Consider the following 24,337-nt stretch of genomic DNA (forward strand, 5'->3'; position numbering starts at 1 on the left):
CATGTGCAGGAAGAATAAGAGAATTCACTCCGGGTGATGACGCTAATGATACAAAGTGGAAACTGTTGTGCCCAAAAGAGAGGAAAGGGGTTCAGAAATTTGAGGATGGGGAGGGAGAAGTAGCTGTGGCTTCTGCAGCCACTTGCCAAATGCCTTTGAGCAAGGGACTCGGAAAAGTGAACGTGTTAGCATTGGCATGTGCCATTGTCCCCAAACACATGTGAGACGATGTCAGCACTTACTTCTGGCACTAAATTGAAAAAAACACTTCCTCTCTTGCTGCCAGCACCATTTTTTCTTGCACTCACCCCTGGAGTTTGTCAGTTTCCATTCCAAGGAGACCCGACAATGATTCCAGGGAGACTGGCTAACATATTCCAGTGAAATTGCTGGCGGACAGCGTGAGACGGGCATGGGGATAAGTTTAGGCTGAAATGAATTAGGAAACATTTTTAAGTTACCCTTTGAAGTTTTTATTGCCTTATCATCAAACAGCGTCTCTTCTTTTGCTGTATATTGATTTTTCTGAGTATGAAAAAGTGTTTCATCTCTTCTATGATAATCAAACACAGTCTCAGTTCAACGGGCACCCTCTTTTTTTTTTTTTTCTGAACCGTGTTATTCCACATATCATGGAATTATCCCACACTCTCCCCTCTACAGGACCTTCAGACAGCATTAGTCTTCTTCTAATATGATTTTTCCTATCATTCCCAACAATATAACTTTTCCATGCCAAACATAGCTGCAGGGGATTATATCATTATTTGCCTTTGTTCTGTCAAAGTAAATTTTATGGGAGCTTCCTGTCGTGGGTGCTGAGCTATGCTACTATTTGTATGCTACTATTGCCTGCCTCTCTAAGATGACAGAAAAAAAAAATCCATGTCAACTAAAATTTAAGCCATTATATTGCCTTGGGTGGCTCAGTCGGTTAGGCATCTGACTTCAGCTCAGGTCATGATCTCACAGTTTGTGGGTTCAAGCCTCGGGTTGGGCTCTGTGCTGACAGCTCGGAGCCTGGAGCCTGGTTCGGATTCTGTGTCTCCTTCTCTCTCTGCTCTTCCCCCACTCTCTCTCTCTGTCTCTCTCTGTCTCTCAAAAATAAAATAAAACATTAAAAAATAAATAAGTAAATAAATAAATAAATAAAAGTTAAGCCATTATAAATCCCATGGGGGTTTCAAACTGGAACACACTTGGGATTTTATTTCCCTCTAAGTATAATGCCCTTTCTAATACTCAGAGTGAACGGACTTGCCGAAGACTATTTTGTCACAATACATCCCCCCTAGCCCCTGGCATGTTGACGAAAAGTTTATTACTTTCCCACACACTTGTGTATATATATATATATATATATATATTGGTTTAGTGTTCACACCTGAGGGGAAAGTTGGCTTAACTCTTTCCTAGGTGGAGAAGGGGTATTAGATCCCAAGTCAGGAACCCTGGAGTCTACTCCTACAACTGCCAGTTTGGTTGGTTTTGTGACCCCAAGCACATGATAGCCTCCCTCAGTCTCAGTAGTTCATTTGTGATCTAACAATGTCTCTAGTCTCAGCAAGTTTCATTCTCAACTTTGTTTTTATAGTTTCTTAGTTTTTCTCCATCCTTTGTTGTCCTCTGTGTTTATTGCCTAGCTATTCTGGCAATGGCCTCTTAACCTCATTGTCACAGACATTAAATTAATATCAATCTTCCTGAGGTTCAGCTCTGGGGTTGTTACTCTTTGACCCAACTCTTCCACGGCTGGCCATTGCTTCCCTGGCATTTAGGACCCCCCAGAGCAGACTAGCAACCTCCCATTCCAGAACAGTCACCAGCAATTCCTACCAGTCCTTTGTACTCCACTCTGTTTGCATTTAGGTTTTGCCATTTTACTGAATGTGCCTTGTGCCTCTTTGTATTTTCAAAGCATATCACATATTGCACTGATTTCTGTATTCATCTTACTTCCTTTACTAGATGTTAACTTCCTGAGGATAATCACTACCATTTATTGGCCAAATATTCTTTGCTATGGACTGTGAGATACTTTACATCCATGATTTTTAGATTTTCTAATAATGTAAGGTGGATATTATTATCTTTATGTTTCAGATTTTGAAGACAGAGACTCAAAAGTGGTTAAATAATGTCACGGTCACACAGCTAGCATGTGACAGCTCATGTCTAGAAAGTGTCATCTAGAAAAACACTAAATTGAATGAACCATGATGCTCACACTTGCCCAGCACATGGATGGTAGGCAAATACTGTATACACATGAATTAATGAGTGAATGATGGTGATTTTGTACCTTAAATACAGCCCCTTCACTTTAGATAACTGCCACCAGGTGGCAGTAGTTTGACACAGCCATATAGTCTGGTCTCAAAATTCACTAAATACAATAGGAGAGCCCAAAGGGACCCTGCGGATTATCTAATGACTCTCCTTACTTTATGCTAAAAAAAAATTGACCAGCTATAGGTCACTTTATTTGCTCAAGATAATTTGGTTAGTAAAACAGCAGAACTTAAACTCGAGTTTAAAATTCCCAAAGCTAGTGCTTTTCTATTATACTAACTTGTATGTTTTTTCTTCAAAATTTGTAATTTATAGTCATAATATTCCCACATACTTTCAACATTAAAAATATTCATTAAAATAGTAAATATAACCAAAATTAAACAAAGATATTTTTATCATAAAATTTTAAGATTTTTTCTTAAGGAAATACTATAGTTTCCATGTTTAAAGATGTTAAAATACAAATAATGCAAAAAGGGAACAATTACTAGCAATCCCAAAAGCCAGAGATAATCATTATTTTGGTACTTTTCTACCAGAGGTTTTTAACTCATCTGTAAAATCCATTGTTGAAAACTAGGAGTGAACCAAGACATAATTTAGTAACTTGTTAATCTTTAATTTTCTCTAATATCTTACTTTCATAAAAAGTTATTACATGTTTTCCTTAGGAGACGTCTTGGATCCTTTTAAAATTCTCCCAACTTAACCATGTTTAGTTGCTCATAAAGGGAGACCATTTTTAATTTCTTTCTCTCTTTTTCCTTATCCTTCAGTGAGAATTACAGTTTCATTTATGTTTCCTTTTTCTCATTCTCTTTTCAGTAAGGAAAAGAAAAAGCACTGTCAAAACAGTGTCTATAATCCATCTTCAAATAGAGAGGTGTCTTCAGCAAAAGTGATTTTATTTTCACTTTTGAGAAATGATTTCCCCCCACCTCTTCTCTCTTCTTAGAATGATGATACTAGAGGGTATTTCTCAGCTAAAAGGATTGGGTCAGTTACATAAAATAGTATATTTTACACTAATGAGCAGAGGTAAGGTGGCTTTAAATGCCTGATCAAAGATTCCACTATTGTCTTTATTAGAATAATTACATGCCAGGGTGCCTGGGTGGCTCAGTGGGTTAAGCAACCGGCTTTGGCTCAGGTCATGATCTCTTGGTTCTTGGGATTGAGCCCTGCATCAGGTTCTGCACTGACAGTGTGGAGCCTGCTTGGGATTCTCCCTCTCTCCCTCTGTCTCTGTCTCCACCTTCCACTCCTGCTTGCTCTCTCTCAAAATAAACTTAAAAAAAAAAGAATGATTACATGCCTCTTAGCATGGGTTTTGCATGTAAGCTCTTTCTATATTTAAGGATGCTCTGAATCTATAAATATTACTACTAATATTATCATTGAACATTGGCCCATGGCTTCTATCATTCTCTGTAATCTGCGGTTCACATGATCGACAGTCTATTACTGCTACTTTAAGGGCATGCGGTAGAGGTTATCATAACAATAGAGACAAGAAGTTGGGGAACAGAGTGAAGTATAAACTATTAGTACTCTCCTAACAGGGATCACTATTGGAGTTGAAGATGTGGGGAAAAGTAGAGAAATGAGAAATAGAGCCAAGAGTGACTTGGTTAAAGTGAATGGTTAAAGCAAGATGCTTCCGGAAGCTCTACTGAGAATGTTCTAAATAACAACTTGGACTCACTACTCATGTAACTAAGCCAACATATCTGAGGTCCACTAACCTCAAACTCTGATATATACACTTTACAAAACTCCAGGTGCCTATATGTTAGCCCTCTAGCCTTCCATCATTCCTCCATTGATAAGATGGAAAATGAACATGAGTTAATAATCATTTGGTATCTCCTTCTGGGTGGGATGAAGAGGGTCCTGTAGCAGGAAGTACTGTGTAGGGAAGGTGCTCTGAAATACAAATCTTGGGCCTTGGCCTCCCTATCCACCGAAGCCATTTGCTTAAGTACTAGCTTGTGGCTTCCATTGCAACTGGCCACCATGGTAATTTAACTAACGGAGCATCAGATGTTTGTAGGAGTCTCTCTGATTATTTCTCTTCTGATGTATAAAGTACCAAGGACAGGAGTGGATAGTGGGCATCATTAGTGAGTGAGAAAGTCCTGTCAAGGGAGAAGAAAACTACCTGGTCTCTGCCTGAGAAGTTACTAAACTGATAGTATGGTAATTATTAGTCAACTTGTAGTTAATCTAAAAATCACAAGGTGCAGTCCTACATGTGAAAATGATGCTTCTCTTTGGCCACCAGTAAAAACCTTTGGTTTCCTTTCTGCTGGGAGGGGAAGAACTGGCCCTTATAAATGGACCCTTTGTTTTCCTTTTCCTACCAACTAAATCCACGTGGTTGGGATAAAACCAAACTGATAATGAGCTCAAGAACCAGCACAGTGCTTTTTTTCAGACCACCATTTGGGTGTTCTATGTTGTAGTTATTCATTATACTGTACACTTTTGTTTTATACACTTTTCTAAATGTTATATTTCACATAAAACAAAGTAAAAATGGTATAAAATACGCGAACTCTGCATATATAACACAGAATATTTGTCTCCAGTGAGCCCAACCCAACTGACTGGTAGGATATGGCTTTTCACATGGCATATTCTTTGCTTTTTCATTAAATTTGCTGTCTTAGGGAAGTTCCATGAGTCTGCCCTTATGCCACTGTAAAGAAAAAACTCAGCTTGTTTCCTTCCTATGTAGGAAAAAACCGGGTCTGCCCTCGTTTCTTCCCTGTTTGTCTTCTTTACTACTCAACTAAAACACTTCACTTCTGGTCACTAGTTGTGCAGAGGCTTCTCCCTACACCAAGCAATTCTTTGTAATACCAACAGGGTGTCCTACAATTTAACTCAGCTCTGACACTAGCTACCCAGAGAGGGTCAGATCTCACAGGTTAAGGGCTCAGTTCCACAAGAATGCCCCCCGCCCCCAATACACACTTCAGATTGCCAGTTACAAGCTAAGGTTGTCACCTCTGCTGCTCACCAAATGGCTATAGATTAGAGGTTCCAGGGACCCCCCCTCCTTCAGTTCAATTTCCTAGACATCTCACAGAATTGAGGGACACACCTTGGTTCACCAGTTTATTAAATGATATGGTAAAAGATCCAGATGGAAGAGGTGAGTAGGGCAACGTATGTGGGGTCACAGAGCTTCTACACCCTCTCCAGGTGTGCCACTCTCCCAGCACCTCCAGTGTGCACCAACCCAGAAACTCTCCCAATCTCCTATTTTTGGGATTTTATGGGGGCTTCATTATTTAGGCATGATCCATCATTAACTCCATTTTAGCCCTTCCTCCCCTCTCAAGAGATAGGGGTCAGGACTAAAAGTTCTAAACTTCTCACCATGACTTGGTCTTTTTAGTGACCAGCCTCCACCCAGGAGCAATCCAGGAAGCCACCCAGAGTCACTTCATTTGAACAAGACAGTCATCACCCAGTAGATTACAAGGGTTTCAGGAGCTCTGTGTGAGCAACCGGAATCAATGACCAATATTAGAACAAGAGATGCACCTAGTGCTCTTATCACTTAGGAAATGACAACAGTTTAGGAACTACATGCCAGGAATCGGGGGCAGAGACCAATATGTATTTTCTCTTATCTCACAGCTCCCATCTGCTATAGATTAAATGCACTGATCCTACCTAGTTCCAGTCGATCAGGTCACATATGACAAACCTAATTAGTTCCCTTTCTGAGTCTTTAACATCTAAGATCTGTCATACCACTAGAGACCTTCTATAGCCACCCCTCCTCCCACATTCTCCCACCCCAACACACACTTTTTCTACAAACAACATCCCACCCTGGAGATCTTCCATTTATCCCTCATGAACACGGTTCCAAGTCTCTAACTTTCAGAGTAGATTCAGATGTAAACAACTTTCCATAAGTCTGGTGCCCAGATGGAAAGACACCAGGAATGAATACACTAGAGGACTTTCATTCACCATCTCTTCCATTCTGTATTCTGTCTACCACTTGCAAGACTGAAGGTTGCACAGAACATGGGCTTCAAAGCCATAGGACCTGAGTTTTAAGAGTGGTCTTTCAGCTGAAATGTTAAGCAAGCTACTAAACATCTCTGTGCCTATATCTGTCATCTATAAAGAATGTTTTCTCGGTGTGCCTGGGTAGCTCAGTTGGTTAAGCATCTGACTTTGGCTCAGATCATGATCTCACGGTTTGTGGGTGTGAGCCCCATATTGGGCTCTGTGGTGACAGCTCAGAGCCTGGGGCCTGCTTTGGATTCTGTATCTGCCTCTCTCTCTGCCCCTCCTGCTCACAAACACACTCTCTCTCAAAAATAAGTAAACTTTAAAAAACATTTTTTTAAGTGTTTTATCTACTCTCCCACAGGTATGCCATGAGGAAAAAAAAAACAAAAACAAAAACAAGCAGTTTCTAAAAGTGCTTAATACACTGAATTTTCAGTAAGTGGGAACTAACATTAACAGTGTAACTAAGACCGAATCTCTTGGCAGTCACATCATACCATTTGTTCTTACTCAACTGTTACTACGTATTGGTCAGTGTTCAGAGGACAGAATCCACTAGTTTAGCAGAATGGGATTTATTTAAATTTTATTGACTGCAGAAATAATTTATATCATGATCCAGTATACACATGAACATATGAATATGTAATTCAAACAATGTTCACAATATTTACCCAGTTGACATGTGTTGTCCTCTGCTGTTTCTCTATTTAATTTTTAAAAATGCATTAGAGGAGTTGATTTCATGACTCACTAGTGAATTGTGACCCATAGATGGAAAATACTACATTACAGGTTACGAAATGGTCTAAAGAATCACTGGAAGGACGGAAGACACACACTCCAGCCTGTGCTTCCAAGAACAGGTCGCTGAGAAGCTGCCAGCTCCAGAAGCACTCCATCTACATGACCCACACTCACAAAATGACGTCTCACGAGCTTCCCACTAGTGCATCTGACCAGCAAAGCTGAAGTGACCCCGACAGCCCTTGTGCAAAGAAGCCTGGGCAATACAGTGCAGGCAATACAGTGCACGCCTTCAAGGTTGCAAATGATGTTAAATCAAGCAAATCCACAGAATCAGCCCCCTGATCAACCTGTGATGAAATACTGCTTACTCATATTAACTCAAAAGTACTTGGGATGGGCAAACCCAATGGCCTAAACACACACCATTACTCTACTTTTTCCCTATTAAATTGCCTATTTTCTTGGCTATACCCTATCACAGTGAGAGAAAGGTACACAACTTGTACAATTTATTTGATGGAACGAAATCAGGAAGATGAACCAACTGGAAATCCCCAGGTTGCATCTCCTTTCACAAACATAGTTCTATCCAGCCAACCGGGGCCTACCAAAAGGATGATAGGATGATTAAAAATAAAACTAAAAAAATAACCTGAGGATTCTCTTCTTCCCAATGTCACAAAGAATCTTAAGATCAAAATCACTTTTGAGAGCAATGGAGAGAAGGGATGGACAAGGAGTAACTTCAACTTCTTATTATCTTTTTAGTTCACTTTGTGCGATAATTTGTATCTGTGAAAGAAGTCAAATTTATGGAATGAAAGGTACTACTTATGATTTACAAAGCAATTTAATAAGCTGAGAAGCAGCATTTAGTGAATTAAATAATACAGGGAGTTTTGGATCTGTAATTGATATACATTCCATTAAAAAAAAGAAACACTTTGTATTAGGTCACCACACAGATTTATACAACATTCAAATGTATAAAAACACAAGCAAGTGAGTTCCTTTGTGACCCCAACTGAGGTATCTTTTCCTTAATTAATCCTAAGACAACCAGTTTTAGTAGGTAACACTAATAAGTTTACAAAAGTATAAAACACCAAAACACCTTAAGCAAAGACTCTTTATTTTTAAGAAAAGTATGTTTTCTCATTTTCTATTCTTGGCATAAGTTTTAATTCTTCCCAGTAGAACCAAAACCTCCTGAACCCCTTTCAGTGTCATCCAAAACCTGAAAAGACATAAAGGTGGTGTTCAGGTGGTTAATTTCAGACCCTCTTTCGGTTCTCTCTAGCTCCTAATCTGTAAAAATTTTTTATTCCAGCTGTATCATCCTTTCAAAAAGGAGATTACAGAAAGAAAATTAAATTTTAAAAAAGCTCCATAAATAAAATATTGGGCAATTTTCAAAATAGCTAGAGAAATAGAATTTTAGAGTATATTTAAATGATGTATTATCCAAAGTAATGCTACAGAACAGCCACGAAAAACATTTCAAGAAATTCTACGATTTTAATTTTGCTTAAAATAGGACTACTGTATGTGCTATTATTTAGTTTCAAATAGCATATGAAATGCTTGAAATTGTAGTTTTCCCTTCACTGAAGACGGTACATCAGTTATTCCCAACTCGGCTTTTATGACACTTACCTGAACTTCTTCTATTTCTGGATAAAAAATCCGTTCACAAATGAGCTGTGCAATTCGATCACCCTTTTTGACTTCAAAAGAAGAAAGAGTTTATTACTGATATTTTATTGACACATTCTATCTTGCCTTAGAGGAGTAAGCATGTGTTATTTAGACACTCCTAACTCTGAAAACTCACATTCATGTGATTGTATGTAGTTAACGTACCTTCAAACTTTTCTTTGCCAAAATTAAATAGTACAACACCCACATTTCCTCTATAATCTTCATCTATGACGCCAGCTAAGGAAAAGAAAAACAGCATTAGCATGGTTTTTATGCTACCAAAACACTGAGGGCGTACGATGACCTCAAAATCACTTTTCTGCAGCTGTGAGGTCTTTAGCCTTGCAAATGGGTAAGTGACTCTTGCTCTGGAACTATGTAAAGTCTCAAAACTAAAAAATGATATTACTAAAATGCAAATACATAGAATTCATAAAACAGCCCTGATTTTCCAACCTGTCACCCTTACAAGTGGTGACCGTTTCCTATTCTAAACTGGGAATAGGGACTTAGCATTACAGATAGGTCATCCTGAATTGCTCACTCCAAAACCACTGTTCTTCTGCTGCACGCCTGCTAAAAAGACTAGGAGAAAATAATGATTGGGTTGCAAAGGCTTCTCCTGGTAGCAGCTTCCCACTAATATCCAGATTGAAATGTGATTGAGTCATAAATAAAAAATGTCAAGAAGCCGGAAGATCTGCTGTGGAAGAAGTCAAGGCTGACACACTGTTAAGTGGCAGTCTAGCAAATATCAGAACAGTCATTTTTGCAATAAAAATGGAGCTGAACCTTTCAGTTCATATTCTTCCTTTCCTTTTAATGTGAGCTATCATCCTTTCTTAGAGCATGATCTCTCAGAAGACATTAGCACATAAGCTTAATAACAAGTACACTTTTATGTGAAACCATGTGTCATCAGTACCTGTTTGAGATTATAAACACGAGGACAGCAAATCTTTGCAGGAGAGAAACTTGCATCAGGGCCCTGCCTTGGCCCAGAGAGGTACATTTCTCAAGCTTGTTAGCATTTCAGTTTGGGTCAAGAATTTAAAACATTTCCATAAACACAAGCACAGATAATACAGGTGCACCAGGACTTCCCATTTCCTCTTTTAATATTAAGACAGAATTCACAACTCAACGGTTTTCAGTGTATTCAGAATTGTGCAACCATCACCACAATCAATTTTGGGGACTGTTTTCTTTACCCCAAAATAAAATCCCCTACCTTTTAGAAGTCACTTCTCTTCCTCTTACCTCTACCCACCCTCCCACCCCACCCCCCGCCAATTTCCTTTTATATATGTTCATTCTTTCCCCTCTGTTTGGAAAATGATAGGATTCATGTGATCCTAATTAAATCTTAATTACTAGTAACACCCTCCTCCTAAACAAACAAACAAACAAAATCCTCAAAGGAAAAAAAACCAGGAATGTACCTCAATGGGTATTAATACTGGTTGGCCAGACTCATAATTATTTGAAAGTAAACTGAAAAAAAAATTTTTTTTAAGAACAAGGTTAAGCATTCCCTTTCAATTTTCTCAAAGAGTGGGGGGGGGGGGGGGGGGGTGGGAAGAAAATTTTTAAAAAAGTTCCAGAACGGGGAAAACTACTCAGATTTTTCCAGTGGATTACCGTTGAAGTTTAAATGAATCCCTGTGTTTTATGAATGAAAGTGAATTTAAGCATTCTTAAAAGTTCCTGACACAACACTTTTAGGAGTTTGAATTAAAGTAAATTTTTAACAGTGGGAAGAGTGAGTATGAAAGTAGCAGAAAGGCAGCAGAAGTGGTTCATATCATGTCTAGACTGAAGAAACAGTCTATTCTTTTCTAGTTGTACAGAAACAAATTCAAAGACCAATTCAAAGAATACTGAAGCCTGTCTTCTTTCCCCACTGCCACCTGACCATTAAATTAGTCCTTAATATGTACTGAAAGAATTGACAGAAAGATGGGACCAGCTGTTTTCTATATTATTAATATGCGGAAAGTTCTGGCTGTAGAGAACAACGTGGATCAGATTCAGTGTAGAAACCCCTGCAGAGACCATGCTGTTCCATGCTGGAACAGATGACTCCAGAAGGCCATGTAATCTCCAAGTTGGAGATCTGAAGTGCAGTCTAGTGCTCACTTATCTAGAAAGGGTTCAAGGAAGACAATGTGGACCAATTTCTGAACTCTTGGTTTCTACTTTATAAGAAAAATTTTACATTACCCAAATAGTACACGTACATAGAAAGTAAAAGCTAATAATGTTCCTCTACCCTCCTTCAGGGAGCCAATGTTACAGTAAGAGATTCTACGTATTACTTTCTTTTTTCCACTTAAAATATCAGACATCCTTTGCAATTAATATATAAATAGGAATCTTAGTTGTTCTTGAAAAAAATTTTTTAATCTTTATTTATTTTTGAGAGAGAGACAGAGTGTGAGCAGGGGAGGAGCAGAGAGAGAGGGAGACACAGAATCCGAAGCAGGTTCCAGACTCTGAGCTGTCAGCATAGAGCCCGACGTGGGGCCCGAACCCACGAACCATAAGATCATGACCTGAGCCAAAATCAGACGTTCAACAGACTCAGCCACCCAGCTGAGCCACCCAGACTGAGCACCCCTTAGTCATTCTTTTTAAATCCGAGATATGGAAATACAGTACCATTATCCCTGTGTAACTATTCTCTTACATGCTATCACTCAGGTTGCCTTTGCATTTTTGCTATAATATACAAAGCAGTCCTTTACAGATGTCCTTGTGTATTCGTGATTTTCAATCTCATCAAAAAGTTTCCGAAAAGCACTTTTCTGATCAAAGGGTGTGTACACTTTAAATTTTAGTGGATATTTCTGGATAACTTTGTGAAAAAGGTGTAGCAATTCAAACTTCTATCAGCAATATTTAAGAATGCCCATTTCCAAAGTCCTTGGTAGTACCAGATGGCAACAATCTTAAAAAAAAAAAAAAAATTCTGGCCAATGTGATGAGTGAAAAACAGTATCTCCTGGCTTTACTGTGCATTTCCCTGATGACTAGTGAGGCTAGAATTTTTTTCTCTGCATATTTGTTGCACATATGTATGTCCTCTTCTATATTTTGTTTACGATTTTTTTCCTTATTTGTTTGGGCATTTAAATTCTTTTTCCTGTGGCCTGCAAGCATTTGTTTTTACTTTCTGGTATCTTCTACCATACAAAAACACTCCCTTTTTGTAAAGGCCTTTGCCATATATCTATAAAGTAGTCCAAATCAGACTCATATGGTTGAATGTCTTGAATTCTGCAAAGCCAGATATCTACCAAGGTTTTATGCTTGGCACACAAAAATGTGAAAAGCCCTTTAACTCACTAAAAGAAATGAAGTCGTTTGAAGTCAATTAAAATGTATGGCAGGAAAAAAAAGTGCCCTCAATTAATACTTTTTTGTTTTTTAGCATGAATGCTAATAGTACGAAAAATCCAATAGTTCCAAGTTTAGGTATTACTCAAAGACAATTTGACCTTCAAGAAAAACCCAAGACATTCTTTTTCTACATAAGGAACATAAGCATCAGGGATATTTCTCTTCATGAGAAAGCAAAAAGTATTTTGAAGTTATCACTGGAAAAATCATACATTGGAACTGGCAGGGTAATTAACTGACTTCAGGCAAAAGTTTTACTGTGTCAAGACTTTGGCATGTCATTTGTTGGAAACCTTTAGTGAAAACTACCCACACCTACCAGATGTGGATTCTGAACAGAATCCTGCATACTCAACTTTTCCCTTTGACCCTTATTTACAGCCTGGGATTTCTAACAACATCTCTCTTTTGAAACAAAAGTGGTGGCCAACGATGATAAACCTGTGCCTAAGAGACATTTTTAAGACACTCTGCATCCAAGAACACACCACAATGTGATTTTAGGAATAATACCACACCAACCACCAGGCAAACTAACTTTCCGTTTCTTTTACATGAATTTTTTTTCAGGAGGTTGTTTTAAACAGCAAAAATGAGTAACAAAGTCAGAAAGAAAAAAAATAGCTGCCCCATTTAAAAAAAAAAATCCGTGAATTCTCTAAGGGACAAGAAATATAGCTTCTGGGATCTAATACGTGCCAAGCAGTGTTAGATGCTTTACATGTATTCTCCTTTAATCCTCCCATCCTTCTGAGGCAGGCACACTAATTTCCATTTTATGGAAGAGGAAACTGAGGCTCAGAAAAGTAATAACTAGCCAGTTAATGACAAAGCTGGGACCCAAATCAAGTTGTTACTCCAAAGCCCATGTTCCTTTCACAACCCTTTGAAATTTCTTTAAAAATATATCCAATCTTTTATATCCTAAAGTTATAGTCCTCAATTACCATACTTGATGTTATAAAAGTATTTTTGGAAAGCAAGCATAACTGAGTCCAGGCAATTCTCAACCCGAGTGGGCTGTCCATTCTTGCTGTCTGTGCCAAACTTGGCTCCTTTTCAGTCGCTAAGAAAGGACTACTTTGAGGATTCTGTCTTGCCTCACAGCACCACCTAGTGACACCAAGGGCAGAAAGAGAGACGGCCCAGGGACAGGACTCATTCCCTACTTAAGGCCTGCAGTGCAGGTAACAGTGACTTTATTTAGCATAGTGCTTGGTTGGTGCAGGGATGGGGTGAGGTGAAACCCAGCATTGAATTGCAGTGTAAAGAACAGAGGGACTGTAGGGGCGCCTGGGTGGTTCAGTCACCCAGTGGAGTGTCCACCCAGTGGAGTGTCCCACTCCTGATTTTGGCTCAAGTCTCAGGTGGTGACCTCAGGGCCATGGAGGTGGAGGGTGGCATGGAGCCTGCTTAAGATTCTTTTTCTGCTTCTCCCTTGCCCCAGTTCCCCATGTACTTTCTCCCTCTCTCAAAAAAAACAAAAAAAAAAAGAACAGACGGATTAAAGGATTAGAACCATGGATGAAGATTCCAGTGTTCAACATGTCAACTTGGACTCATCTCTGAGACAGTTCTTCATCTGTTAAAAAGTAGCTTTGTAAAAATGGAGGTGTTTAGAGAATGAGGCATATCCACTTCTTGGAGGGGGAAGACGTCTAGTTAGGTGAAGCACTCGGCTCATAATGATGGGAATTAAAGTCAGAACAAAGGTCAGAATTTCCCTATAGTGAGGGGTGGTTAGGGAACCTACAGCAAGAGGACAGCACAGACTGGGGGCTCTTCATGAAAGGGGCTCCATGATGAAGTTGTTGGCTTTGGGAGACCTGAGTAAGGCTTGATTGTAAGGGAAATCAGAGCCACTGAGGACTTGTTTGACAAGAAACATAGAAAGGGAAGCATAGTGAGAAGTTTTCTTTTCTCACTCAGGGAAAGATTTTCTTTTTACATTTTGCCAAACAGGGATGGTTCTCTCATGCAGGTTAAAAAATTTCTTACAAGATTGACCTGCATTTTCTATAACTTTGGCTTAAAGAATTTCCTTCTTTTTTTAAATTTTTTTAAGTATTTATTTATTTTTGAGAGACAGAGAGAGAGAGTATGTGTGTACAAGCAGAGGAGGGGCAGAGAGGGAAAGACAGAGAATCCAAAGTGGGCTCTGTGCTGACAGCAGAGAGCCCTATGTGGGGCTGGAACTCTTGAACTGCAAGGTCATGTCCCAAGTCAGATGCTTAACCGACTGAGCCACCCAGGCGCCCCTTGCTTAAAGAATTTAGTAATTACTGGGGCGCCTGGGTGGCTCAGCTGATTGAGCGTCTGACTTCAGCTCAGGTCATGATCTCGCGGTCTGAGTTCGAGCCCCGCGTCGGGGTCTGTGCTGACAGCTCAGAGCCTGGAGCCTACTTCAGATTCTGTGTCTCCCTCTCTCTCTGCCCCTCCCCCGCTCATTCTCTCTCTCTCTCTCTCTGTCAAAAATAAATAAAACATTAAAAAAAAAAAAAGAATTTAGTAATTACTGCTTAAGTAATTTTTTAATTATTTAAGCAAAACATAATTGCTTTAAAATGACATAAAAGCTTTTCCTACCTTTCTAAAACTAACTTTCTTCTAAGAATGGAGTCATTTTTGGACTAAATGCAGATTATCACTAAGCCAAGGCAAAAATCCTATCCATCAGATAATGTCTAGTTAGCCTATTAGTAAAATAACATGTATTTCACATACTGATCATTTAAAATTAGATATAATCAAATAATACTTGAAACTACCTCATAATTTGAGAGACGGAAATTTCTAAAAAGGCAAAACACAACAAAAATCATTTCCTATTGTTGAAGATAAAAATAAGACCTGTCTTTTGATTACTACCTCTTAAGCAAAGGCAAAGTGAATACATACACATATTTACAGAAGGAAAACGTAAACACATTACCTCCTACATCTATGAAGTGTTTCGCAGCCAAGCCAGAACGGGGAGCTAAAAAAGAAAAAGAAAAACAAAGAAAAGGAGAAGTTGGCTACTTTAAGGCATGTCACTCTCCTCCCCTAGAACATCTACATCTTAACTTTAGCAGGTGGTCCTGGATTAAAGAATATATTTATTATACTGTGTTAAAGGAGGAAAGAGTGTAGAGAAACCTGACACAGTTTAATTCAAAAGCTGCTTAAACCACTCCCACAGGACTTGGGGCCATGGAGGATGTGGAGAAGGTGTGGCAGTGAAGCCTTGGGCTGCTGGGGTAGACTGAGAGGTGAGCAAGCCAAGGGGACTCTTTTAAGAAGTCTGGCCACAAAGGGAGGACTGTGGCTGGCAGGGACACAGGACTGAGGAAGGAGACTTGTTTTCAGATGGGAGGTCTGGGCATATAGCAGTAGAGATGGGAAGAGGGCAAAGGAGGGGGCGGGGTGAAATAGGCATCAACTTAACCAACCAGTGGCAAAGCCTAGCCTAGAACTTGGGAATCCCACTCATGATGCAAATGCCAAACGACCCATCTGTATAAACAAATGAACCAGAGGAAGAGAAAAGGCCTGGTATCAGTCAAGCAAACTGTCAAAAAAACAAACCTTAAAAACTCATTCCCACTATGCTTTTTATTCTTAAAATGAAAACATGAAAAGCTAACATTATACCTTATACTTGCTGACTTGAGCAACAGGCCTATCGTTAATTATTCTAGCTTCTAGTTTTCTGTTCCAGAATACTTCAATCAGGCACTTTGTCAATAAATGCTGCCTCTTCCTGCTTTTCCTTTTATTTCATTCCATCTCCCTGATCTCCCCTCTCCCCACCACAAATATTCTCAAAATGCAGTCAAATACTGCCAAAAGGAGATGAAAAAAGAACCCATCTCGTGATTCTTTTAAAGGCGGAAGTATTAGCAGTTCTCACACTCATGGCTAACAAGATGGTGGTAGTCCAGCCCCTTCCCCACCACAGTTCCATTTGTGCCTTTAGGTTTACTCTGAAGTTAAGTTACTCTTGAAGAAAGTTTTGAACTCTCCAGTGACGGGTGATTTGCTTTCCATTTTGTCATAGCTCCTCCTGCTATAAGGCATATCCTCTAGTGCCTTGAAGGGTATCTCTTGACAGTAAGACACCCCATGGGAGGACACCCAAAGGGGGAAAAGGCTAAATAAATGGTCTGACAGACTCTGGAGTGAGGAGAAGCCAGAAGTTTTACTTAGCCTTATAATGCCATGTGCCATTAACCCCAGCCTGCCTCTTTCCTTACGTAACAAATATCAGCCATTCTCATTACCGTCTTCACATGTGACCTCATATACAATCTTGTCCTTGGTGGGGGAGCTCCAGTTAAAAATCACCTGTATTTTCAGTTTCTCATTGAGGAGCTGAGAGAACACACTCCTGGGCCAATGTGAGCCTCCTAAAAGCTCAAGGAATCAGAAAAAGAGGGAGGCAAAAAGCAGATAATTACATGAAATCTAAAGTTTCCAAACAGCTGCACTTGCCATCATAGTTGGCACTTCTTTATTTTAGGACACATGCCAAACAGTATCCATTCCCTCACTTATACCCTAAATGGAACTAAGATAAAGGAACGGATCATAAAGGAAGAGCTTGACAAATAGTTACCCATGCCTTAAATCACTTACCTACTCTTCCATAGCACCCAGAAGGAAGAGCTATCTGAATGTCCGTTTTCACAAGGACTTTTTCCATAGGTGGTACTGTATAATCATAGGCACTAGGAAAATAATGAAAGAAAGTAACCAGTATTTATTCATAAAAGTGTTTCTATACGCTCTTCCTTGTGACTAAGTATACAGAATTGCTTTAAATAGATTTCATAAAATAATCACAAAATTCATGCAATCTTACATTTCAGTAACCAGTCTAAGAGTTCAGTACTCGAAGTTTCCAGTTCATATAAAAAAGAGCTTATGAAGAAGATAGTGGTAGATATTCTCTTTTAGTCCATCATGAAAATTGTGCTACCTTTAGATATAGTCATTCTGGCAAATATTTTGGTTTAAGAGGTATCAACATGTAATTTTGTTCTCCCCTGAACAAAATTTTGCTGGGAAACTGAAATACGTATTAGCAGGAGGGGGTGGAAAGGCACACTTTTAAAAGTTGTATGCTTCACTAATGCGATATAAAAAGAGGAAGATAGGGGTGTTCACGTGGCTCAGTCAGTTAAGCATGGAACGCTTGATTTCAGCTTGGGTCATGATCTCACAGTTCCTGAGTTCGAGCTCCACATCAGGCTCTGAGCTGACAGCTTAGGGCCTGCTTGGGGTTCTCTCTCTCCCTCTCTCTCTCTCTGCACCTTCCTGCCCCCCCCCCCCCAATCATGCTTGAGCACTCGCGCTCTCTCTCTCTCAAAACTAAATAAACAGGGGCACCTGGGTGGCTCAGTCGGTTAAGCATCCGACTTCGGCTCAGGTCACGATCTCATGATCCATGAGTTCGAGCCCCGCATCGGGCTCTGTGCTGACAGCTCAGAGCCTGGAGCCTGCTTCGGATTCTGTGTCTCCCTCTCTCTCTCTGCTCCTCCCCCATTCATGCTCTGTCTCTCTCTGTCTCAAAAATAAAAAAAAAAAAAAAATTTAAAAATAAATAAATAAATAAATAAACTTTTAAAAAAAAGCTGTGTTGCATCTGTATTGCTAGCCTTGGTAGTTAACCAAGCTTACCAAGCTGAAGCCTTGTGCCTCACAGGTTGGGGACAGAGCTGATCACTGTCAATAGGCCCTGGAGAAGGACACTGCTGAGAACCCAATATTCTAAGATCCACCCATCAAATGCTGCTACTATTGCTCTTACTGTAGCCCCCTTCTTGATAGAAATTTAAGAGATTTTACAATGAGCAGAACAGTTAAGTTACTTTGGAGACCTTAGTGAAAACTAGTAAAGCAGTATTAACATTTTCACTTCTTTCATTGGAATTTCCTCTTTCCATAGTTAAGCCCTAATTTATTAAAGAGGGAAGTTATTTCCATGTCTATCTCAGTATACAGTCATCTCTATTCATTAGGAGGATGTTAAAGTATCTTAAATCAACATCTCTCATTTGACTCACAACAGTGCCCAGATATGATGCAGTCAAACTACATCAGTCCACGTTTAGCCACGAAAACTAAGGGACTGACCACATCCCTTTCAGCTCTAACAGTCTATACCTCACCTTCCTTTTTCTATCGTCACACACTCCTTTCTCCCCTCCTCCTGTGCTTATGACTGAGACCAGTAGTTCTCACATTAGAATTACCCGGCATGCTTTAAAGTAAATCCTAAGGATTTAGTCCTGTATTAAACACCCATAACCCCCAGTATCACTTTTCACCTACCTTAATGGTTCTAAGAACTGGGCACAGTAGTCAAGGGAAAAAAGCACTGAATTAAGGGTCAAAAATTTTATTACATTCAAGCCCTTGAGCAATCAGTTCAGCTCATCACAAACTCCCTCATCTGTAAAAAAGTAACACTTATCTACTTCAGTAGTGCCCCGAGGATTCAATAAAAGTGCCCACAAGTAAAGGCTTTAGTAGAGGGAAAAGGTGCTGAACAAAGCAAAGGGTGGTAGGTAGTATTACTGACATTCCCACTGCTTTTCTGATTTGTACCCTTTTGACATTCCCAGTCCTTGGGCAGAACTTAAATATGGATATACAGAAAAATTTTACAAATCCTTTAAGGCAGAAGCATCGTTCAAGAATCCTCCTCATGTATTTTCATACTCAGCACCTATACTTCCACCTTAGCTTCTCTTCCTGTTGCCCACTGCATCACCCTCAGGCCACTCCTTAAAGGCCAAGGTGGGCCTTATTCATTTCTACCTTCCACCTGGAAAGGGTAAAATAAATGTTGCAAAACAAATAATGCCTTGGTGGACATTTACATGTAGTTACCATTCTTCATGCTTATCCCAAATCCTTATTGAATTTATGCTAAAGAGGAAAACTAACATTTTCAACAGTAAAAAAAAAAAAAAAAAGACTGAAATCCTACATAAATGCAAAAGGAGTTTGTTTTTGTAATCTGTTAAGTGAAAGTTTCAAGCTGTAGCAGCAGATGGCAAGAATATAAGCTAACCTGAGAACTCTGCAACTCCAGGCCTGCACCTTCTCTGCGTGGGGTAGGGATGCCACGAGCAGAAGGCGGCGGGAAATCCCCACTCACCTGTACAGGTCGTAGCCCGCGGCCCGCGCGGACCCCTTGCTCGGGGCGGTGGCGTGCTCCGAGAGCCGGACAAAGCGGAGCCGCATGGCGTCCTCCGCAGGCCGAGCCCGCTTGCTGGGGGAGATGGTGGGTGTCGCTTCAGAGCAAGGCATGGCAGAGCAGAACGAGAGAAAAGAGGGAACAAGTGGACTCAGAATGAGTCCAGCCGCCAAAAATTTAAATCTCCCGCCAACAACTCCTCGCCCCGCCCACCGACCCCCGGACGAGCCCACAGTTCTGGCTGAGAGGGGAGGCGAGATTTAAACCCTTCTTGGAAAGAGGATTTGGGAAACTACTGCGCCTTTTCAAGCTTTTCCAACTCAGCGCACGGGTCCAACCTGCGCGGGGACGGCCTCGGTGGCTTCCCGCACACACAACAGGAAGGAAGCATTTCCCTAGGGGCTGCTCAGGCTCCCACACCGCTCAGACCACCGCGGCTTGCTCGGGGCCCGCCCGCTGGTCTCCTCATCTCCCTCCTCCTCCTGCTCCTCCTCCTCCTCCTCCCCCAACCTGGGCGGCCCTGGGGAGGGGCGGCCGGGCTCCCAGCCTCCCCACTCCCTGCAAGGGGTGTCCTGTCAGTCTGGGCCCCGACATTACTGGCGCCGCGGCAGCCCCGACTCAGGCTGCGAGTGCTGGACAGCGGCCGGGGCGGCCCCGCGGCCTCTGCTCTCGGCGCTGCGCTGCGCGCGTCTTTAAACACTGAGCGGAGCAAACACGGAAAGAAATGGTAGCCGAGAGCCGGGCGAGGGCAGACGGGAGTCATTTGCCCCGAAGTTTGGGCGCTGGTTGGCTGGCCCGCTCCCGCAGGCGCTCTCCGGGTCTGCACCCTAAAGATACGTCCGGGTAAAATGACCTCGGAAGCAGTAACCGCCGCCGCCGTCTGACGAAGAGCGCAAGGAGGCGGCGCATGGACCGCCCTTGGGCTGGCGCAGGCTCTGGGCCCCCGGGAACGAGGTCTCCGCCTGCCTCCTTGGACCCTCATCTTTTTTGTGGTGTCTGTTTTCCAAGGCTATCCGCGAGGCTCGGAGCCTGGGCCCTGCGCGCAGTTGAGTTACCTGGGGCGGCGCCCCCCGCGGCCATGGCACCACAGGTTCTAATCTCAGGGGTCCCCAAAGTAACGGAACCGCACCACCATGCAGATGACGGTCGCTGAGCTCAGTGCTACGTCCCAGGCCGTAGGCCAGGCAGCGTGTTCCATTCCTTACAGTACCCACAGTGCATGGCGTGTTGTTTACCCTTCAAGGGGGCGGGGGCAAGCATCTCAGGATGATCCCAAGGATAACTCAGTTGAAATCCTAGCACTGTTTCATATGACCCCACAGAAACACAGAGGGGGGACCCCAGTGCCTGGGATTCGAACGAAGATCCTGGGCTACCCTGGAATAATTTACAATGGGGATGAGGAAATAACTTTCTAGATAATTGTAAATTGACTTTTCTAGGATATAAATATCTCTAGTTATTTCCAGAACTGATGCAAAAATCTGAAAACTGAAATGAAATGCACCTTGTCAAGATAAACGCAAACAATAGGTCAGTTTTAGAAAAATGACAGAAACGTTAGGGTATTGTTGAGGAAGTTTCCAGACTTACCTGTTGTGCCTTTCCTTATTGGCCCCACCTCTGCAGTCTCTTACTGGTTCCATTTAAATGTTGGAATTCCTCCAGATGACGTTATGGATTATACTCTACACTCTCGTCTCTTGCCTTTAAACATCTACCACTTAAAGACTCCCCAAACTGATATCTATAGCAACATGATATGGGTCCTGCTACTTCTCTAACCTCATCTAGAGCCATCATCCTGCTCACCTCTGGTGCTTCTGGCCACAGTGGCTTTCTAACCGTTTCTAGACCCATCAGACTTACTGCCTGGGAGTCTAGACACACCCGTCCTTAGTTAATGTTTCATGTGTTTCCAGTCTCAGCTCATCTCAGAAGGGCTATTTCTGTTAAGGGAAGTCCCTCACCACCATTTTCTATCACAATAATTTTTTCTAGTCACATCACTTATTACTACAATCTGTATTTCATTCATGTCTTATGTATGTATGTATGTATGTATGTATGTATGTATTTTTGCTTGTTGTCTATATGTTCTAGTAGACATAAGCTCCAGAGGACAGGGACCACATATGTTTTCATTCACTAATGTATTCCTGGGGCCTAGCTTAGTTCTTGGATCAGAACAGTGCTTGATAAATATTTGTTGTATGAATGAAAGAGATCTTCTTGCTTGTTCAGGCCCCTGTATATCTTATACAGGCCCCTGTATAAGAAGTATAGGATCACTTCTCAAAATCTTTTGATTTTCCTGTCTACCCCTTTAATTTTTAATCAATGTGTTTTGTTTTGTTTTTCCATGTAATGTTTTTTCAAGGCCCGCAATGAAAAACTGGCCTACCCCTCCACCAAAACACTCCCCCAAAGTTCACTCCTCAGGGGCAATGCTTCCAACTTTTTTGGCTCTTTCTTCTGGAATGTAACCCCCTGTTTCTAAATCGCATGTTGCTATTTTTTTTTAGTGGCATAGAAATTATCTTTAAAATTAGGGTAGTTGAGGATTAAGTCTTTTACTCCTCTTTCCACCCCATTCTGCAAATAGTTCTGTAGCAATATTTGGATAAGTCAGTAGTATTTATCATGACTGTGTAAATATCATTCACTGTTGAGATGAGTAATGTGATATTATTTTTTTTTTTACACCTGTCCCCCTCAAGTTAATAAATATGTTGTTCTTCCATTTGTCTTTGGTGGTGGTGTTTTTGATTCACCTATTGCTTTTTTCCAAATGCTCCAGGGGATCTAGTACCTTACATCTATCATATCAAATGAAACACTGAAACACATCAAATCACCTATCCGTTTCAATTTCCCCCTCCCTCACCTCTCCATTCTCTTGCTCCAAAATGTGCATGTGACTCTCTAGTCCTGCTGAATAGCTGTCATCCTGACACTTCCCTTTGCCCTTTTCTTATATTGGAGACTTGGTTTTAGGAATCTAGTATCTTCCTTTTAGTTTACTCCTTTATTTTGCTGAAGCCCTTTCTCTAGTAATTTCCTAAGGAAGTTCACATTAGAGATTCAGTCCTTGCATATCCTAAAATGTAATAACTGTAATGACTCCCTTTACCCAGACTCAAATAAAAGTCTCACTTCACTTATGAAACTTACAACCAGCAGTGAGCTCTGCCTTGTCTTATCTCTTACAATATTACCTTATCATTGATTAGCCATATACAGCCATTGTGTAATTGCCTTGTGATATGCATTTTATCTTTCACTTTAATAAGAGTTATTAATTTGTATGAAAACTTCAAAGCATCTACTTCAGCGTTTTATACAAAAGTGACTTGTTTGGCTCTTTGTAATCCCTAGTCCCAGGAAAGGATTCTATTTCTTCTGTTAATGTGGATAAAATGTTTATTATTTTCACTTTGCATCCGAGGACATTTTAGATTAGAAAGAGAAAGGAGTATAATCCAACTGCAAAAGGTTAGGGCTCCGAACCAATAAGCATATCATAGGACATTCCTTAGGACAATTGAAATAGAACTTGATATGAAAATACATCTTTAATTCCATACACTACAGCAAAGAACTAGACATGTTCCAACCATAGTGTATTCCCTGCTGTTTTTTTAATCACAATATAATTATCCTATCAGTCATGCTGATTAATTCAATTACATACGTCCAGTGCCAACTTGAACCTGTTGAGAATGTAAGTCGGTACTTTATAAGCCATGTTGTCCTTCCTATCTTGACCATTAAGATTTTTCTATTTTTAACAAGGACTTAATGTGATGGTTACTTTATGCCAAGTATATTTTAAGTGTTTTATGAATACTAACTCATTTAATCAGGACAACCAGAGGAAACAAGTGTTATTATACCCATATTACAGGTGAGGAAACCAAATCACAAAGGATTTGCCTATGATCACACAGCTCACAAGTAGAAAGAGATGGAACCAAGATTCAACTCGAGGTCATCTGACTTTAGAGTCCCTGCACTTAGCCACCGTGCTCTGTAGGTTTACATGTGCCTACTGGGACTGTGGTGAACTCTTCTTGATGCTAAGCCTGCTACTGACTATGTTCCCCAGGTCTGGGAAAGATGTGTGTAGTAAATTAACCAGGCATTCTTAGCTTCACAGTTGTTCACGCTCTTCTGGTTGAGACACCAGGCCATACTCTGGGTTTTTTTAACATCACTGGCTGCCTCTTCTCAACCTCTCTTCCTGTTCAAGATAAAAAGCCTTGGAGTCCTGCTTCCTTTTTCTCTGTCAGATCTTCCCTTATCTAAAAATAGTTTCCTCCTAGGGTAACATGTAGTGCTTTACCCTATTTGGTTTTTCTTCACAGCATGTACTACTATGTGATATAACATATTTATTCATTTCACCTGTATGTTGTATGTTTTCTCCTCTAACATATAAGCTCCATGATGGACTTGAATCTATCTTAATTTGGGTTCTTTTCAGATGTTCTGTTTCTTTTTCAAATTGTATTATTACTAATTTTATTTTAATTAATTTAATTATGTTACTATTTCACATTTCCCTTTAGTTATTTAGAGATTTCGCTCTCTGATTTATAATTTTAGATAAAACATGCATGCTTAATTCATCGGTGTCTAAAATCTGAAACAAAGTTATTGTCTTTCTTCTGGATAACACAAGGATCTTCGAATGCTTTAATTTCATCACTCATTCTTTCAACATATATAAAATTATTATCTAGTATTTTAGGTGTATCTTTTCTTTGAATCTCAATAAACATTATTAGTATCACTACTTTTTAGAATTATTTTTAAAAATGTTTACCCAGACTTTTATCACTTTCTTTGCTTTTCCTTCTGCATCTCTGATCTCCATCTGGGATCACTGTCCTTTTGCCCAAACTTTCGGTGGACTTTTTCAGTTTTTGTCAGTTTGAACTGACAAAAATCTTGAACACT

At 40.4% G+C, this 24,337-nt stretch overlaps 1 protein-coding gene across 3 annotated transcripts; it reads right to left on the reverse strand.

The window, feature by feature from the left end:
* Positions 1-8,201: 8,201 nt before the first annotated feature.
* On the reverse strand, positions 8,202-20,554 carry DUT (deoxyuridine triphosphatase). 3 transcript variants are annotated; one of them, XM_053889088.1, is made up of 7 exons: positions 20,431-20,554; positions 19,337-19,472; positions 16,807-16,898; positions 15,122-15,166; positions 8,950-9,024; positions 8,743-8,813; positions 8,202-8,323 (listed from the first exon to the last, which is right to left on the reverse strand). In XM_053889088.1, the coding sequence occupies exons 1-7, from the start codon at positions 20,453-20,455 to the stop codon at positions 8,267-8,269; spliced, it is 501 nt and encodes a 166-aa protein (XP_053745063.1). In that variant the 5' UTR covers positions 20,456-20,554; the 3' UTR covers positions 8,202-8,266. The 3 variants fall into 3 exon arrangements, with proteins under 3 accessions (XP_053745063.1, XP_053745061.1, XP_053745062.1); XM_053889086.1 differs by lacking the exon at positions 20,431-20,554 and adding an exon at positions 19,886-20,372; XM_053889087.1 differs by lacking the exon at positions 20,431-20,554 and adding an exon at positions 19,973-20,223.
* Positions 20,555-24,337: the final 3,783 nt, after the last annotated feature.

The sequence above is a fragment of the Panthera pardus genome, unplaced genomic scaffold (genome assembly GCF_024362965.1).
Source record: "Panthera pardus isolate Hobbes unplaced genomic scaffold, ASM2436296v1 HiC_scaffold_24, whole genome shotgun sequence".
Classification (NCBI taxonomy): Eukaryota; Metazoa; Chordata; class Mammalia; order Carnivora; family Felidae; genus Panthera; species Panthera pardus.

Coding starts and splice junctions, on each gene's coding strand:
- DUT (XM_053889086.1), bottom strand. CDS start 20,357: ATGAGGGTCCAAGGAGGCAGGCGGAGACCTCGTTCCCGGGGGCCCAGA. Junction 15,167..16,806: donor TGGGTGCTATGGAAGAGTAG/GTAAGTGATTTA, acceptor TTTCTTTTTTAG/CTCCCCGTTCTGGCTTGGCT. Junction 8,814..8,949: donor TGGCAAAGAAAAGTTTGAAG/GTACGTTAACTA, acceptor CTTCTTTTGAAG/TCAAAAAGGGTGATCGAATT.